The sequence below is a fragment of the Buteo buteo genome, chromosome 16, assembly GCF_964188355.1.
Source record: "Buteo buteo chromosome 16, bButBut1.hap1.1, whole genome shotgun sequence".
In the NCBI taxonomy this organism is placed as follows: Eukaryota; Metazoa; Chordata; class Aves; order Accipitriformes; family Accipitridae; genus Buteo; species Buteo buteo.
In genome coordinates, this window is record NC_134186.1 from 15455634 (window position 1) to 15475522 (window position 19889).

A 19889-nucleotide genomic window follows, 5' to 3' on the forward strand; every position below is an offset into this window, starting at 1 on the left:
CACAACAACTGTATTATAACAAAATGTCTACACTTAATCAAAACACAGTCTACTCATTGCAGTCAATCCTGAGGGCCAGTTTAGGAAAGAGCTGTGAAAAGGAAATGTGCAGAAATATACCCTTCTTTTTTCCTGTTTTTCCAGAACAGCCTATCTGACAGTGTCAGAAATTTGTTGTTATACTTTGATGAGCAATAGTTTTCCAATTTTTGTTTTGAATAAAATGACATCATTGAATTTTGCATTTCTAAGGATGAAAGTAAACTCTGATAGAATCAAAAAGATGCAGATTTTCAAAAACCGATATGTAGGTCTTCCTTGATTTAGTATTAGATCATTAGTACTAGTGATAGCAGCAAACACTAAAATTAACCACGTGCACTGCTGAAAAACAAATTAGTAAACACCGTGTGTTGAATCACAACAGTAAGCTGCTTTAACAATGACAGCAAAATTATTTGTAACAAAATTCCTGTTGTTTATTAGATACTGTAAGAATGAAATGTACAGTATACAAAATTAATATAAAAAATGTTCACGACTGATTTTAACAACACGTTTTTCTTTGGATTAACTGCAGACAAGCAGCTTTTTAAGAAGTTATGTTGAAATCTATTTTCTATTATAGGATCTCAAGCGTATCACTATCTACTATCTACAATTTTAATCTACAAAATGAAAGCTACCGAATGTTTGCTGAATCTTTGTGGCATTTGTTGGAAAATAATAGAACAGCCACATTATCTTAGAGGAGAAAAAAAATTAATTCATTACAACAAAATGTTAACTGTTCAAGTTCATAAGCAAAACTGCTTTTGAAATTTCAAACCTTAAAATGGTACATTTTCAATATCAAACACTTGCCATAAGAAGTTATATTCTACTACACTCAGGACAAAGATTTTCAACTTTGTTTTTCCTTTAGACAGATACATAATCCTGGTTTTCTTTTGCCTAATGAATTTTCAGATCTTTAAAATTAGTGTTAAACAAAGTTCATTCTCCTAAAGAAACAGCTGAAGTATGGTGCATTTCATAAGCTGAATGTTTTAATTTAAGGTGTATCTACATAAAGGAATGTAAAATGGTTTTCATTTGTTAAATCTGTGTATTTTCAGTTTATGTCACATTGTTTAGCAGAAAGATGAATGAACTACTAATGACTAATCTAGATAGCCTAAAAACAGTCTATCTGTTCCATACATTACATGTTTGCCATAATGCTTATCACTACAATATAAAATACACTAGAAAAACTGAAATTATTACCAGGGAATATTACATACAGTTATCAGTATTGACAATGTTTCCCTGATTAAAAAAAAAACCCCAAAACCACCTTTAATTGAATTTTTCACATGCAAAAGGAATATGATTTAAACTGAAAATTCTTCTCATGTTGTCCAAAAAATTCTTCCTAATAGACACTGAATATATTTGCACAATTGCAATGCATTCAAAATAGCAAACTGCTGCCAGATAAGCCTATCAATGATTTAAACAGGAATGGGTGCCTGGCAAAGAGTGGGCCAGCCTTCCAGAACAAAATAGATGGTGTTCTTTCTCTTGAGGGGTCCCTAATGTAAATCACTTCACCTTTTAAGTTGGCACATATCACAAGAACTCTTAAAACAATCCCTGTGAATGAACATGAAGACAAATCACAATACAAATGATGCAAAGCCATTCTTCAGATATTTAGAAGAGTCCAAAAACATTTTTGTTCTTTTATCTTTTAGCATTAAACTGGTAAAATGCAGTGGATTGGGTACTGTATTTTTAATAGATAAACTATTCAAATTATCTTATGCTGGGAACAGCTGGGCTTGCCGTTTTCTTTCCTTTTATGCTTTTTTTAAGACCATTGGCAAGAACAATCTGTAGGCTCTTGGATTGAATAGCTGACCCAGGTTGAATTACTGGTGCAATACAATTGCACAGTTCGTCTCTGTAGTCTGAGCTCCCTGCAGCATTTGCAGAATCTTGCGTATGTGTTGATGTTGTAGTTGTAAATGCTTGCAGACGGGCACTTTCCATCACATGAAACAATGTTCACCTGGTAACAAACATGAATAATAATCAGCAAATTGAAGCAGCTAGGAAATAAAGTTAGGAGTTCCAAGGAGAATCATTACTAATGATACCAAAACTGTAATAAAGACTGTAACAGAAACAGTCAAATAAACCGGGAATTTTTTCCAGTTTTATAGTCAGGATTTGCATTTCTGTTCAATGAGACACTGAAACTAAATTTTCTGGCTGCTCAACAGTTTGCTCTACAAAACGTACTCTCAGAGTCATTTTAGAGGTTACAGCTGTTTCCCTATACTCTTTTATTACAGCTTTCCAGGCACTCTTACACATCTCACACGAGACGTCTGTCTACACCCTTGCTGCTGCTCACACTGCCTTACTGTCCAACAGAACATGGTTGGTGTCCTCCTACAGTAAATCCTTCGGCAGACACACAGATAGTGTCTTATTCTTCCTATACATTTTACAGTATGCTCACACTGCCGTCTAAAAAAAACCCTTCAGGATCCAAGATTCCTTCCTTCATAAAGTTGGCATTTACTTTCCCTAGACAGACAGAAAATTAAACACATCTGCAGCTGTTTTAACTGTAGTATATCACAGGCAAGATTCTGTTATATCAATTTGCATATAATAATTGCATTATAGGTTGAACTGAGACCTTGAATTTGCACTAAATCAACATGCACCTAAATGCATACAAAAGCAGAAGTCCCATCCCCCTTTTTCTTATTATTTGAGGAGATGATTGCTGAGAATGCAGGGAAACATTAAAACAGCTCTATGAAACATAGAAACCTGACTCTGTGAGAGAGATGCAGGCAATAGCCTTGTGGAATTTGTGTTCGCTTTCTTCCTTCTTTTTCTCTTTTTTTTTTTTTTTCCGTCTTCTATTAAAAAGAAATTGTGATAGTTATTTACTTACTGGTGTGTTACTCCTGCAGTCATTCTTGCGGATAGTCATCCTAACAGTCACCTTTTTACAGAATTTTCCATCTTCCTTACCTGCAAAATGGGCATTGATTGAAAAATATCAGCTCAAAATTCTAAACATTTCAGAGACAAGAACATTCCTGAACGTTTTATGGGGTCAAGAGACACAAGGAAGAAAATACCCAATACATCACTGCACATACAAAACTTTGGCAAAGTGACATTAGCTATACATTGTATATATTGTATCACTTTTAAAACTATTCTGTTTCATGCATTAAAGTAATCTGTGTCCTTGTAACTTCAATAATAATTATAAAAGGTTCATTCTTCACTCAGAAGTCTTTTAAGAGTAAATCCACTGTCTTTCAAAAAATTTTGTAAAATAAATCATCCACTCCTACGAGAAGGCTTGTCAATAATGCATAAAATGCATTTTCTATGAAATAACTGTAACAAACTTTCATAGCAGCAATTGCATTCCAGTGGCATAAACAAAGTTTAAAATGAACACTTAACAGTAGAACCTGATGAAGAACATTTCTGTATGTTTTTATTAAATAAGAAAAAGAACACCAGTCAACAAATGAATTTTTTAATTTACATTTTCATTGGCATTATTTCCACAATTTTTCTCAAAGAAGTAGGTACAAAGTATATGGATGAATAAAGAAGATAAAATGAAATCCTGAAATGAAATGAGGAGTTAATTTAAGAAAGGAATCCTGAACGTTTGAAGAAAAGCAAAGTAGTTCAGTAAAAAGTTCAGTTGTTAGAGATCAGAAAGCACAGTGTCTTCTTACGATGATCCTCTCTGTGCTGAAGAAACCACATCACATTGCAGATCTGTAAGAGAAATGAATAGTCCATTCCATTATAATAGCTTCCACAGTTTCACAGCAGATTTTACACACCATGATGCAGTCCCACATGACCCTCCACTTACAGAGCTGCATTTTCTTTCAGCCAAGAAATCCAAAGATGTTGACAAAAGGTGAATACTGTTAGCTCCAGAAAAGCAAGGGCAATGAAAGACTCACTGGTTTGAACAATACCTAATACTGAATTGTGACAGAGGTTTATTATATCTTGACGTGCGATGTCCAGTTCCCTGCTCTAATCACTGTCAAACCAGGTTAATACTGCTTCTCAAAGAGAAGTACTTTTTGTGGTGGTTTTGTTTTTTGTGTTTTGTTTTTTTTTTTTAAATATAAAAGTCTGCTACTGTTTCTAGACATAGCAGAGGTTTCTGAAATGTGAAAGAAAGGACAGCAATGAATCCTCTTGGAAGCAAATAAAAATCTACAATCAGAAATGGCTGGCTCCTGCTCGACTATCATTGAATTATATTTGCTTAGGGAAAAAGTAAACTAAGAAATGAAGAAAAAAATAAATTGTTTTTGAAAATAAAAAACTCACCATTATTTCATGTTTCTCATAGTCCTATTCATGTCTTTTCTTCTTTTATATTATACATGGTGTGTAGGATGGAAAATTCAGTGCAGCTGTGGCTATGAATTCATCCAAGCTATAGTGAAAGTACATCATATCTCAAAGAAATAAATATATAATGTATTTCCATGCATGTACTTTAATGTCCAGTGGCTTTTGATGAGCTCTACAACATAATATACTTTTCCATGAACAACCTTATAAAACATGTGAGCATCTTATACATGTCATGTTATGATGAGATTCTTTTTCACAGTCTGTATGGTTGAAAATCCTTGCTTACGTTTTGAGTTGACTTGTAACACCTTTGTCATTTAAAGTGGTGTCAATATGAAAGAGTAATATAAATTTCAGTGTAGTACTCCTAGAGTCATGAGTGTAATTTAAGAAAGGATGTATCAGTCAGTGACATACAAAATTACAGTCAACATAATTTCTCCTACAGAAATAGAGAGATGTTTTTACAAAATAAATGCCAAAACAATTGCATTCATACCATGTGACAAGCCAAATAATTATCATGCTCTACTAAAAAGAACAAAGATCATCTTAATTTTCATGGAATAAACATAGACTTGCTATTTTCAGTACACTGTCCTAACTATGGATGGGAAAGAAATGACCTGCTTCTACTGTGTATGCCACTGGAAGCAAAACTGTATGATACATCATCTGCAAAAATGTTGTTTTAAATTCTTTACAATGTTTAACAAGCAAAGCCATTAGTCTCTATGTTCTACAGCACCGTAAACATAATGGAATTAGCTTACATTTTTAAACACAGCAATTTTACACATGCAGCAAGCTAAAGACTATGCAAGTGCATACTACCAACAGTACATTGTTGGCTAACAACAATGCACTGCCCACACAGTGCAAAATGAAAAACAAAGCCAAACTGTGAGCCACTCTGAACCATGAGCAGTTATACTACACTGCAGCTTTTGGCATAATTCGGTAATGTGAGGCCTGATGCTCCTATCAGGGAGTACATTGTTGGAAATCAACAATGATGCTGTTTGGGTTGGTCCTACTTATTTCCAGGAAAATGTACCTGTGTTACAGCTAGTATAGACTGTAGGAGTGACTGGGCTAACAGGGAATGGGAGGAACATTGACACTGAAGAACCTGGTAAGAATATTGCATATTGAACAGAGTACATGTTACAAAGGATCCCCTACCAGTATGAAACATTCTGGAGTTATTAGATTTTGGCATATTTGAGAAAAGAATTCAACCTTAAAATGTCTGTATATTACATAATCACAGAATGGCTGAGGTTGGAAGGGACCTCTCGAGGTCATCTAGTCCTACCTCCCTGCTCAAGCAGGGATCACTGTGCCAGCAGCTCAGGACCGTGTCCAGGTATTACTTGCATTGCTAAGCCTAATGTCAAAACCAGGAACCATCTGATCTATGCTGGTATAACTAAAACAATCTGGTACCCCAAATTTAAGTTGTCCTTTGGGGCTACAAGCAAGCAATAGTATAATTTCCTCAGAGCAGTGTTTGTAAAAACTCTCTAGGTTTTGATGGAACTCCTGGGACTTAATTTTCAAATACCACTTAAAACTGAAAGCAAAAATCACAATGGTTTCTAATGGTGAAGTACATCAAAAGAAAACAACCTGATAACCCTCCTCATAAAATGATTCACACAATTACAATTGACTAACAGCTCTCATGGCAGATTTGTTCGGAGTCAGAAGGAACTACATGATTCATAGAGGTACTATGTTGTCTATAAAGAGGTGTGAAATCAAAACTATTAATCTACTTGTAAATGCGTGTCAGAAGTCACTGGATTTTTCAAGGGTTTAATTTTACTTTGTGATGCACCCCCCAGTTTAATAACCTTACTTTTGCCTTAATTATTTAAGACTGTGGTTATGATTTTTATCTAAGTATAGTAGCAGGATCTTCTGTCTTGCTGAAAAGTAGCTTAATGGATTTTTAATGGTCTTAAATTGTTTGTTCAGAAGCTGGCTTATATGGCTGCTAAGGCATTGAAGGGTAATGTCAGATAATCAAAAACTAATCTCAAAGAGCCTATGGAGAATTGTCTGCAGAACTAGGACAAACGCAGGTCCATCAGAGTGAAAAAACATGAAGAGAGATTACCATTCCCTTAAAGTGATCAGGAGCAGAAAAAAAGAGGGTAAATCTTACAGTTTCAATAAACTTGGTACTACAAAATGCAATACATCAGGAATAACACCAAAAGGTACCTCCCAGTTGGCGACACAAATCCCACTGCAGTAACTGTGCATGTGGTACCGTATATGGTAGTCATGATTGTTCAAGTCCCATCCCACACAGCAGGAAATACCTGCATTTTTCTCCAGCTCTCTCCCACACGTTATCTCCTACTATCTTTAGCTTTTAGGTCACTATTCCAGCCACTTATACAAATGAAGTGAGATTTTTGCACCTTTTAGAAGATAATCTGATACTGTCCAGTATAAAATCTCTTTTTCAATTGCTTTTAACATTGTCAACTTCAAGTATCTGAGCTTAGATTCTCCAGGTTAGGTGTCTGCCTCAGGCTAATTTCTTCATGAAATCAGCCAAAATGTTCCAGCTATGTACCAGTGTGTTAAGAAAAAATGTACCTTGGTCTTGATTTATATTAAGAATTAGCATATTTGGAATGTATTCTGCAGAGAATTATTTTATTTTTTCCAGAGAACCTTTATTAGCCCTCATAGATGTCAAAACATATCTTGGTAATCAAGTAAGGGGGATTTTTTAATTTTAAGTTCTTTTAAAAGGTATTGCCTGAAAGCTTCTGAATTATGTCTATTAATGGAACCTAAGACTATATTACAATCAGTTAATTACTTACAGCATTAACTTACAAACTGCATAGATCAATCTTCATTTTTACCAAATATGAAGATATGAATGCAGATGAAGCATGTTTTAAGGTGCCTTCCAAAACACAGTACCTTTTATTATACTAAATGCAGTAACTAATATTTTGAGGAGTTTTACATGAGAACTACAAAATACTCAAGGTAGCAATTTTAGTGACTTGGCCAGCCACAGTCACTATCAGTAGAGGAAACCCTTCAACGTTAAACTACTTCCTTCTGATTTAACTCCACTAGTTTCACTGGTATTCACATGAGTAAAACTGGGAAAAGCACAGCCTTTGAGATCAGTGAATCAAGCTTTCATGCAGGAAAGAATCAACCTTATTTCTAAGGTAACAACAAATCAGACAGGCTTGTGAGGCAGGAAGTGTCATTAATCACTTACACGTTTTGCAGCATCCTTCTAAGAATGGTACAACATAGCCTCCAACCTGACCAAGACAGAAATGAAGACAAAAAAAAATTGAATTCTTCAAACATTCATTCCCATATATCTATACTATTAGAAATATCTTCCAGATAAAGCTCTGCAACATTATTCAGGCAAATGCAGCACTCTGGTGAGTGGATGAAGGTTTGGCTGTAAATGATCTAACTTGACTGTTATACCACAAGTGAATATTAAGTGGTTGTCACTGAATGCCACTATACATCACTAGCTATCAAAATGCCACATTTGGAGAGGAAATGTAGCATGAAGTCTGCTTCCATCCTCTGCTACTTAAGAGTAAACCTCTGACTTCTAGTAGAGGCCATACTGACAATCACAAAAAACTGATTCTGAAATCAGAGCAGGAAGAAATCTCATTTATATGAGAAGCCACTCATTCCCCATAGTGGAGAGTCATGGCTGTCTTCAGTGCTGTAGCATGAAGCACTCCCCAGAGTACTGTGGGAAGAATAGCTGCAGCTTCTTAAAAAGCTCTGTCAGGATTACCTTGAAGTTCAATTTTTGATGTCCACCTCAGTATCTCAAGCCATGATGATCTATCTCTATGCCTTAACTTTTTTAGTTTGCCTAGAACAGCAAAAGGCCTTTCACCAGCTGTGAAACTGTGATTCACCCTGAAGAACCAATTCATTGTTATCTGCAAGGAAGAATTACAGCCACCTAATTCCTTTAGGACTGTTCCCTGCTTGTGTACCATCATTCATTAAGGAAAGTATCCTCCCATCCACATGTAAATGTAGAACTACAGAGAGCAATGTGAGATTGCTCCCAGCATACATTTCCTGGCACTTAGATTAACCTCATTTTGCAAATTCAAATAGAGCTTTTGCTTCTCCTGCAAAACTAGTCCCCAAAACCTTATGTCTCACTGTGGAAAAGATTTTCCTGATATTCAGACAATCTTTCCATTTCTTCAATATTTTTGACTGCTGTGATGAATCAAATGGTTATATGCAGAAAATCAGTTAGAAAGGGTAAGTCCAACCCAGAAAAGCATCCAAGTTCAGACAGCTGTATGAGGACTAGTTTGATATTACAAGCTCTATGAAAAAAACATTTTTTTTTGAGCAGAGGTCTCTCCAGCTGTGTAACTGGGCAGTCTGGTGGCACACTATATGTGTAGAGTTAGAGATTTTCATCTTCAAATGTCTGGGTAAAAATGCAGGCATTGCAAGAATTTATAATTTCTCCCTTCTAGAGGTAAAAACGTCTTTTGTTAGTGTTAATCTTTTCATGCAAACATAAATCATAGCTGGAATACAAACAATGTATTGAACACTGACCTTCACACATTCAGTTTCATTAAAGGGTGGGCAGCCAACTGAAGAGGAAACCAGAACTGGTCCTATTGCTGTGTTAGTGCATTCATATCTGATGCAGTTTGAAATCCAAACAGTACCAGGCTGTTAAAAATTGTAAACCAGAATCCTTACTCAGCAACTCAGCAAAAACAGTATTATAAGTATTTATAATACAATTCCATTGAATGTGGTCTTGTCTGAATCAAAAGTAATACTTATAGCATGTTCAAGTCCTGTTTAAGTAGAGAACTTGAAAGTCTACTAAATATATAATGTTAAGCAGGTTCTAAAATAGTCAAGTTGACGATAATTCTCTGATATATCAAATCCCTTAATCTTTGTAGACAGCTACATGATTGACACTCCAAGAAATTAATGTTGTGTGCATGCAAAACTGTTCCTAGTATTTGGCCAAATAAAGTTGTTCTTTGCACATTTTATATGGCAATGTATGTACAGTAGCTTTTTGTTTGTTTGTTTACTGCTCAGTATTTTGAGGGAGTAAGACATGTATAAACTCACCTTAAAATTGGAAACTGTGCCATTGCTGAAGGTATGGAGACAAGACAAGTTCTTACAGCTACCACAGCAAGTTGTTAAATCTTTTGGAGGCTGATAGACTTGGTTCTGCCAAAATAAAATAGATTATTCCTTGTACGAGACCATCTTGCAGCTCAACATTTTACTACAGTAATGGGCAGATTTTTTTCAGGTATCTGATTTTAGGGAAGGTTTTTAAATAACTTTCAAAACCACATAGCTTACATTTGTACACACTGTACATTCATGAAGCTTTTATAAAATACCTTAAACCTTACTTGAAGTAAATGGGGAGAAGTTCCAACGCTTGAGAGAATGAACTGGTCTTTCTACCATTTTCAAATGTAAGTCTGACAGCTTACTTCAAGAACCACTGAAATTTTGACTTTTTACACATTAGACATCAAGTAAGTACATAATTAGAAAAAGTAATCTATATAATATTCCCATGGTAATGTATCACACTTTGTAAAACGACGAGGTATCATTTCCTTATTTTACAAAGCTGTTTTCACCACATTTAGAATTATTCTTCTATTTATAATTATTGTCTTCCCAATTCTTATTGAGCTAATGTCTGCCAGGAATTTGTACCAGTTTGCGCATAATGCAGCTATAGTTATACAGGGATGCAAGGTGGCAGTATGCTATATACATTAGTTTGTGTAAGATTTACTTGGGGGAGAAAACAGTGAAGGGAGTGAAAGTTCTATAAACTTCTATCAGAAGTGCGGTAGCACGTTATTAGAGGGAGATCTCATAGTTACTCTTTTGATCTTGTTCCTATGACTAATCTACTCAACAAAACCCAGTGAAATGTAACTAAGACCACCAGTCACAATATACTGTCTCAAATTCTCAGTTTCTTACAGCTTTGCACTTGACAGTACAGTCTATTGAAGATGTGTTTATTCGGTAGTATTTAGTGGAGGGATCAATCACATTTGTACAATAAGAAACATGGCAAATGCCATCTGCACTGTGTTCCACGACCATTTGTCCAGGAAGCAGCACACCTCTCTCATTACTCAGGCAAACTTTGTCTCTCACTACAAGAAAACAAAAAAATAAACAGCATGCTCAGGACAATCAGCTTAGTATCAAAACTCTGTTAAAAAATGTTTCAGAAAGTAAAAAGGAATGGAAAAAGCTACTCTACCTCTTTAACAATTATGGGTCAGATTTTCAAATATAAACTGTTAATACTAGTCTAATGCTTCACTATAATTGGCAAATTATTTTAGATTTAACCATGCATGGAATCTAAATAAAAATATCATATTCTATTAGCTGCACCACCAAAATGACAGTGCAGGCTTCTTCAACTAATCTGTTTTACAAGTCTACTTCAGTATAAGAATGTACCTGAGAAATTTTGGTTTCTCCCCACTGATTACTGAGGGTGCAGAGGATAATTAGCTCAGAAGTATACATCTTTGATGTAGAAAACTAGGCAAGAACAATCCCAACTCTATTGGCCAACTGGGTGCCCCACAGGAATTATTTTTTCCTGAGTTTTTCCAGATGCTATTGGGCATGCTCTAAGATGAGTTTGCATGGTGCTGAATGCTATCCTTGATCTTGCAAAGCACATAAGCATATCTACCAGCTCCTGAGTAGTTCCCATAATGGGTTAGCGGGACTTTTCTATATGTCGACATTGAGCGTGTGTTTCAGCTTCTTGCTGGAGTCCTTACTCCATCTCAGCAATATGCAGGCTGCTTAGTCAACACCATCCAACTTTCCCAAAACTCTGTCTGCTGTTTCCCTGCACAGACCTCCTGCTGCAGGAGTTAACAGAATACAAGGACAGGCCATAAACAAACCAAGTACTTAGGGAGGTGTCCTATTTCCTTGCCTTTTCTTACACTGTTTGTGAATTATGTCAGTCAATTCTTTCCTCATCAGTATCACGTCAGAAGTGAACATCTGATTTATAATTCCTAATTTACCTTAGCACTTGAAAGGGTATTTCTATGAATTAAATTCTTTTCTGACTTACCACATTTGTACTTAACACAGTTACAGATATTTTCTGTACTGTTCTGAAACTGTTCATCTATCTGAAGTTTCTGCCCCTAAGTGTATAAAAGGAGAAAAAAAAAAGAGAAGTGAAACGACAGTGTTTTCTTATTTGTATGATCTTTTTCTTCTAAACACCTTTCCTTCAGGATTTGAGTAGCAGTATCTCTTGCTCCTAGAAACCTATTTTGAATCCACTTTCATCACCCACAGGGACATTTAATTTAGTAATGATACCAAATGGGAATTTTTTTTTTACACCTGAAAAACGGGAATGATTGTTGGTGTCAGTACAGCAGCCATTTAGGACAGAAAAGACTAAGGCAGGCCAATGAGGAAATGCAATGGCTTGCCTTTGCACAGAAATCTCCGTGCAATGTGGACTGTATTCTTTCATGGAATAACTTAATGGATATAAGTAGTATTACAGTAGTACAGATGTACTTTTTAATTTTGCCTTTTATTGTTTATATGTATGCATATTAAGATTCTTCTCACAGTTTTCTGCCAGTCCTGATTGCTTATAACCAAGTTTCTTCATCTATGAAATGAAAGTACTAACAACAACCTCACTTACAAAGCATTTTCATTTCCTCTATAAAAAATGAGCACTATTTCCAATTCCTTCCTAGGACTCCAAACTATAATTTTTATAAATTATTCCCATCACAATATTATTTTCTGGATAAAATAATGACAAGCAAAATCAAAGCATACCCAGTACTGACTGAGAACCTAACCGAGCAATGCTAATAAGCATTTTTGTAATGCAGGACAAGTCACAATGAAATACAGTTTATAAGTTCTGCATAGTCAGCGGTCTGAGTGCATGATATATGTTAACATATTCACTATAACAAATAATATTGACAAAACACTGATGCTTTAAAGCATTTAGTTCTACCAATTTAAAAACAAAATTTTATCCCTGGGTACATGAAAGCAGTTCCACTCTACAAATACTGCAGGGCAGGATATGGTCATAAAAAATATAGAAATATCAATGCTATACAGACGTATTATTCTGCAAGATATTTAAACTTAGCTGGCTTCTTAAAAATGGATCTATCTTCTTGTAAAGCAATTTTTAAAAAAAAAAGAGAATGACATGGCATTTCATATTTCACTGACAAAACTATTAGTAAGATACAGATAAATAGATTTAGTAATAAATTAATAAAAGAATACTGACAAAGAAGATTAATTTCATACCAGCTTGCACTGAGGTTTGGGGATCATTTCACATGCACATTCTAAAACAAAATATGATAACAGAAAGAATAGTTTAGAAAGTTATACACCATTTGCTTAAAACAGAACATCGGAGAATAGAAATTGCAGTTTTACAAGTCATCACTGAAGAAGCTGTGCTGGTTTTTGCAATATACCCATCTGGGGAGTCCAGAATTATGTTTGATTTCTATTCCATCCTGAAAACTAATACCAGCTGCTATGACCACCTTCACTTATTACAACAATTTACATTGTAATGTTTACTGCATTGTATCAACTGCAGCCCACCTGAACACATTAAAAGAACAGATTATCATTCCAGCCGCTAGCCTCCTTGCAGCGATGACAATCATTACAATCTATATAAAACAATGGAGAATTGTGTTTAAGGCATCACAAAGAGATGTATGATATACTACCGTCTTTGTAAACTGGCAAACTGCTGACCTGTGAACATAACTTTTTTTTTTGCCATAAATAATTTTCTAACTCTTACAAAATTTTCAAGATGGTAAGTCACCCAGTTTGGACAGGCAAATTTTACAGTATGCTATCACCCTTGTGAAGCAAGAAAAACCAAAACAGGCAGATTAAGAAGTTCGGTACCATGAGATGACTTTTCTATATCATTTGTTCATGAGCAGAGCACAATGGTATAGCTGGCTTAAACTGGACTTAAACCCAAGAGGCCAAAGCTCTTGTCAGTGTCTTACTGTCTAAGGCAACTAAAATGAAAATCAGTCATTTTACCACAGGTCTGAAAGGGGCAGCACTTCTCTGGGCTCCATACCTCCACCAAAGACATGCCTAGCATACATTTGAATTCAGGACAACGATGTATTTCACAAACTAAAATTAAGGAAAAGAAAGTCCAATAAACAAAGGTTGTCGTATTTTGATGAACAGAAATATGAATCAAGAGATAGTAAATTACTTATTCATAATAAATACCTTTAGAAAACATCTTACTTGAAAAGATTAATAATCACAATGTAATTGTTGCCATCAGGTAATAGTAGTGTGAAGTACAACTACTCTAGGCAAATATTTAAAACAGTTTTAAATCTCCAGAATTTGGCGTCTGAAATTACTCATTTGTCTCCATGATACAGATATTCAGATAATGCTTTAGGCACATTTGAAGTTTTAAAAACAAAGATTATTTGTTCAGGACTACAGAAGATAGCTTGCTTATATGTACAAGTGGAGCTGTATCTCTAATCCATCATTTTTGGCACTGAACATCCACACCACAAAATTTGACATGTTTTCTGTTACTTAAAATATCAAAACCAAGTCAAACTTACTACACTGGTAGGTAGGGCAACACCTCTCTGTAGTGTTGGTATCCACAATAAGAACTTCTCCTTCTTGACATTTGGGTATTTGATCAGAGCAAGCCCCGCATGCTGGAGAAAACAATTATTTAAATCTAAAACATAGGAAGAAATTTTACTACTGCCTAGGAAACATGCCCATAAGTTTGTCACAGACACATATGAAAGAGAACAGAGATACTCTGCATTCATTCTATATAGTCCCTATACAAGAGGCTAATTTTCAGCACAGATTACCTATTCTTTGTCCCCGATATGAAGAATGAATACATTGTTGATGAGTCAGATCACAACAAACAGGATTTTCCCTCCCTTTCTGTTATGAAAAATTTTGCTAGATTTTCTCTCCTACCAAGTCACCCTGTTGTTTTCAGGAATGCTCCTCTGCTCGAATTATAGGATCTTTGATCCCTAATAGAGGGCATCTCCTGTGATCCCAGTGCTATTCTCCCACTTGAACACATATGAAAACCTCAATAGGTACTTTTTTATATGTACAGTGCAAAGACTCATTATATCAAAAAAAGATACAGAAGGATGCTATGTGGACAGCGAGAAGAGCCAAACACAGCACATCGCCATCACATGATCAAAGTGATGCCCTGATTACTGTAAATAACAAAAGTATAATTCAAGTTTTCTATTAACATTTAAATTTTTGCACATGGAAGAGCTAATCAACATGAATCAACCTTTGATTCACAGATATCTATGTGCAAAAGTAGAGTAAATTCAATAGGACTTCATTATCACATTATTATCATAAAGAAAACAACCATATGGTAACATCAGAGCTCCTATGCTGATGCCAAAAGTGCAATTTTATTGTTGAATTAAGTCATTAAAGACCAAGCCCCAAAATAACTGAACAAATTTACGTAATAGTCTCATATGGGATATTTACCATTGACTAAGATGGGCCATAGCTGATACAACAGAACATAAGGAACAAGAGCATATATAACTTCAGTCTTCTTTCAGATAAAATATTAATGCAGCTAGTCCACAGACTGTACATGGATAGTCTCTCAAAAGCTGGCAACTCCCTCATCCATGGACTCCACCACCACTCCTCTACATGACCCAAGAATATTACTCAGTTGCAAAAAGCTGTTTTGAGATTCTTGGTGAGTTGTTGCCATTTCTCATGTTTTGTAAACTGAATGCCCATTTGTTTAACCACTTTCAAGACTTACTATGTTGGGAGAGCTAAAGGAAGTACAAGGAGCCTTAATTGGCAAGATAGTAGTAGGTATCATTGCAAATACAAAAACGCTTATAGTCTCAACCAGCCAGATACTCTACCACATATATAGGAAATGCAGCAGGTACTCTCCACCCGAGCAGCAATTAGTGTTTGATCATCTTGACAGCTTGGCATCTGCTCCACTGGTTCACATTTTGCTGGGTCACATTCTGAAAAAAGTACAACAGATGTATTTCTTTATACAAAGTATAGCATTCCTCCTTTGTTATGCTATAACCCTAAGAAATGGCAGTGCAGAGCAGAGAAATACTACAAGACACTTTGGAAAAACTTTTACCTTGTATCGCAAGAAAGGAAAGACACATTCTCACCTGATCGTTAAACACAAAACTCCTTCATGATTATATCTGCTCAAATTGAGGCACAGACCAACCCTGAGCTTTTAGATGAAAGAGAATTCTGTAAATGGCCATACTAACCATGATGTTTATACTAACTACCCTTTTGCTTCTAAGTTGATCTATTTAGTTTACTGAATGTCTTTTACAGGGTGAACTTTTTTACCTTTTCAAAAGAAACCTACCGCAAACATAGTTGGGACAACAGGATTCTTCACTGTAGTAAGTGACCAGCTTTTCCAAACCATTACACTCAGGGATTAGGGGTTCACAGAGGCTCTGATTACAAACTGTTACATAAAGGGAAAGAAAAAAAAAACCCTTCTAAACTATCTTACACATTTATAAGTTGAGTAGAGCAGTGGCAAGCAGTATTTGCAGTTTGATACCCTGAATCTCCAAATAACAACATGCATATGAAAACCACAAGAAGCTAGCTAAAAAACCTGAGACAATATTCAGAAGTGTCCAGCATTTGCAACACTCTCCATGGAGGCAAAGTTAAGCTAGAGCTGAGTGCTTGTGAGAATTAAAAAAAAAAAAAAAAAATTCCTGTGGAAAACTCACTGCAAGATCATCCCAGGTGGTCAAAACATGAAAACTGCTTACAATTTCTTTTTGAAGATGGACTTTCTAAAGTAAATAAGGATTAAAGAAAAAAGCTTTTAGATCCTTTTTTTACTGCTCACTTTGTAAATTAGATAAACAATAATCAGATCTTTTTTCCTAGTAACTAGTTATATAATTTATTTTTATCTGGATATTAAAAATAAATCAGTAGCCTGTACAGCTGAGAGGGACACAATTCATATCCAAATAAACACATAGCTATTTCAGTCCTTATAACCCTTGTCCCCTCCCCTCTATCTCTCCCCCCAAACCTACTGGATATTGAGCCAAATAGTACAAAGTTTCTACAGTTTTCTACATAATCTGTAAATTCAAACCAAAGTAATTTCCATTCACTTAAAAAATAGTATGTGTAACAGGAAAACAATCCACAGAGAAAGGATATCTGCATATTCCAGTGGGCAGTATTCATAATCATTAAGGAATACTTACTACAGATCTTCTGAGGACAACATGTCTGATCACCAGGAACAAGCAAGGCCACTTCTGCAAATCGCTGACAGTCTAAATCGTGGATAGCTGAACAGTCATACTCCACTGGAATAATGGTCTCACTGTCAACACATTTTTGCATACAGCATCCGCTCAAAGAAGTTTTCCAGATCTCACCTACTGCATGAGGTGCTCCTGAGCTGTCTGTACAAGCTAGATCAGGACAACAGAAAATGGAAGTAAGTCCTTTTTACTTCAAATTTTGACGACCATTTTCTTCCACAGTGGGTATGGAACTATGAAGTGTAAAAATCCCAGAGTTTTAAAGGTATAACCTATCCCCATCACCCCACAAAAAAGGGAAAAAGGAGACAGTCTAAGACTGAGTTTGTATGGGAAAGCAAGACACTCAATACTCTCCAGAGGATCAGGGCCTCCACTTTGTTTTGTGTCTCCAATGCAAGGCTAGTCACTTAAAATCCCAATCCAATCCTTTGTTTTTAAAGCAGTGATATGAAAAGTTACTTTTGTATTTCACACACAGCAAAACTATTATTAATTTACAGTGCTTTATGTAATCTGATTTATAATAAACTGCATCTTTCAGGTTTGTGTTGTTAGTGTTAAGTCTTGGTCCAAAATTTGGTGTGCTCAGGCAGAATTGTAATGTAAAAAAATATCAATGCTGGCAGGAAGAACATAAGACATATACATGTATTATTCAAAATGTGTAATTAACTATTGTTGCATGTCTTTTGAATGCCATTTAGTATCAATAGGTTCAAGCCCTTGGCAAGGGCTAGGTGAAAAGGAGGCCAAGACCAACATACTTAGAATACTAGGATGCATGAACATAGGCAAACCCTTCCATTTTGAAGAGCATCCTCCAGCTGAGAGAAGGTGAGCAAAATTGTATGTCACAAGGACATTCCCTGCTTGCTCACGTGTACAGTTAATGTTTACTGAGTACCTAGAGTCCTCAAGTGAATGACACAAGCAGAACCCACAAAACATCAGGCCAGAACTCAACTTACTACTAATGAAGTATCTGACTACTAACCCGCAGATTACAAAGAAGAAAATCATATCCAAACATACCACATTTTTCTTCAGGAATACAGACAGCAGTGTGAGCTCGGTGAAGGATGGTCCCTCCAGCACAGACACAGCCTTCTGTCAACACTGAGCAGGAGTCTGCATCCAGAGAGGTAACTTCATTATTCTGACAACTATCTGCAACCTCACAGGCAGCTATACAAGCCTGATAGGAGAAGTTTTCAGAGCAGGGGAAGGCTAGGACAGAAATAAAAAAAATCACTCATTCTGAAGTTGTAATCACATGAGGCAGTACCTAAGAGAAGACATTATTGTCTTCTTGTCAACTTCCTGTGATTGCCAATTTAGTAGGATCTACCAACCTTTAACACCAACGCAGACTAGTTACCTTCTATATGACAAAATCAAACAAAAGGAAGTTCCGAGCACTTCTACTTTTCTTCTTGTAACATCTTCATCAGGCTTTGGTTTGCATTTTGGCAGTATAGATATCAAACCATGCAACAGTGCTGACACAAAGTAATTTAAACTTCAAAAGCATTTGCCAATACTACACAGATTAACAATACACTGTTCTGGATCATTCTGAATACTTTGCAGTGGCTAAAGAAAATACAGTGATTACTAAAAGGGCAAAGCTTTGTTAATTACAAAAATATATATGTAAAGGCAAATTCAGCATCGTTTTACATGGAGTAATAAAGAATGGGATGAACTCATTACTATATTTAATAGATATCCACACTAATTACTCTCTTGTATGTGTGTGTGATTTTTAAGTCAATGAACACAGTTAAATTTAACATTCTTTATACTACTAATGTAAATTCATTGACATGTTACGGGTGCATGCAGGAATAGACCAAAAAAGCATCTCATTTTGATTTAACTTTTGCTGTTGAAAACTTAACATGGTCTTTCATTGGTTCAAAATAGTGATTAAAGCTGCATAAATATGGCAAATGGAGAATGACTACAAGTGCCAACAGTGTGGTTCTGCGAACTACCAAGATATATGATCCTCATCATGTAATGATACCTAAATCATACAGCAACACCATATGGAATCACGGTAATGAGACAAAATCCAGTGCACAAAGGGACTGTCTGCTCAAAAATGAAGAAGGTTCCAGTTTAGACTTTAAAGATTAACTGGGAGAGGAGGTTGATTTTATTCAGCTCCTCACTACTGAAAATGGTGATAATGCCCTACAGGAAATATCTATTAGAGCTCTGTAAATAGAGGAACTCAGGCTTTTAAAAATCAGTCTACAGCATATCAACACTTAGTGACCACAAAATCCAGATGCAACTTCATGGTTCTTCCGTGCTGGGCACGCACCATCAGAGGTCACTGTGGTATAAAAATCAGAGTGATGTGTCCCATCAAGACAGATGGAGTACCTAACTATATTTACAGATACACTTTGCAAGATCTCTTTTTAAACAGTTATTTGCTAGTAAAATCCATACAAACCGAAGAGTTTAAAAACCAAAAAGACTGTTTTTAAGCTTTAGACGGCTATTATTTGCAGGGCACGACGACATGCCTGCATGAAGCCTGTACACATGTACACACCTTAAATCACTTTGAAAAAGACATCACTTATGATTTCTATGTACAGTGAGTTCTCTTATTTTTGTAGATCACGCTTCATCAATAAGTCTTTCCCTTTTCAAGCAGTGAAACCACAGATCTCCCTATGTTATCGCTGCATAGTGCTTTTCCTAGGCAATCGTTGACAGCATAAATAGATGCTGTAATCCAAATTTTCTATTTATGCTACTGATGACTACAGATCCCATTTGGCCTTACATTTTAGTATGTCTCTACGGGAGATGTCTTCTGCCAGGATACTCTAGCTCTCAGACTTTACTCCTTACTTTCCATCTAACCTCAAAGGAGTTTTCACTTCTCTAACCCTTTGTCCAAAGACACAGCTTTCTGGAGCAGCATCAAGCAGATACCGCCAATTCACAATACCA

The 19889-nt window shown here is 35.7% G+C and overlaps 1 protein-coding gene across 1 annotated transcript in view; it reads right to left on the reverse strand.

Moving 5' to 3' along the window:
* Positions 1 to 478: 478 nt before the first annotated feature.
* OTOG (otogelin) overlaps positions 479 to 19889 on the reverse strand; it is a 112773-nt gene continuing 93362 nt past the window's right edge. Inside the window, exons 43-57 of the mRNA XM_075047062.1 lie at positions 17946 to 18140; positions 16848 to 17060; positions 15971 to 16075; positions 15486 to 15596; positions 14151 to 14252; positions 13594 to 13692; positions 12823 to 12863; positions 11591 to 11666; positions 10459 to 10637; positions 9571 to 9675; positions 9031 to 9150; positions 7682 to 7727; positions 5474 to 5548; positions 2960 to 3039; positions 479 to 2056 (exon numbers count right to left, since the gene is read on the reverse strand). Of these exons, the coding sequence (XP_074903163.1) occupies positions 1856 to 2056; positions 2960 to 3039; positions 5474 to 5548; positions 7682 to 7727; positions 9031 to 9150; positions 9571 to 9675; positions 10459 to 10637; positions 11591 to 11666; positions 12823 to 12863; positions 13594 to 13692; positions 14151 to 14252; positions 15486 to 15596; positions 15971 to 16075; positions 16848 to 17060; positions 17946 to 18140 (1748 nt within the window). The 3' untranslated portion in view covers positions 479 to 1855. The remainder of the gene's footprint in view (positions 2057 to 2959; positions 3040 to 5473; positions 5549 to 7681; positions 7728 to 9030; positions 9151 to 9570; positions 9676 to 10458; positions 10638 to 11590; positions 11667 to 12822; positions 12864 to 13593; positions 13693 to 14150; positions 14253 to 15485; positions 15597 to 15970; positions 16076 to 16847; positions 17061 to 17945; positions 18141 to 19889) is intronic.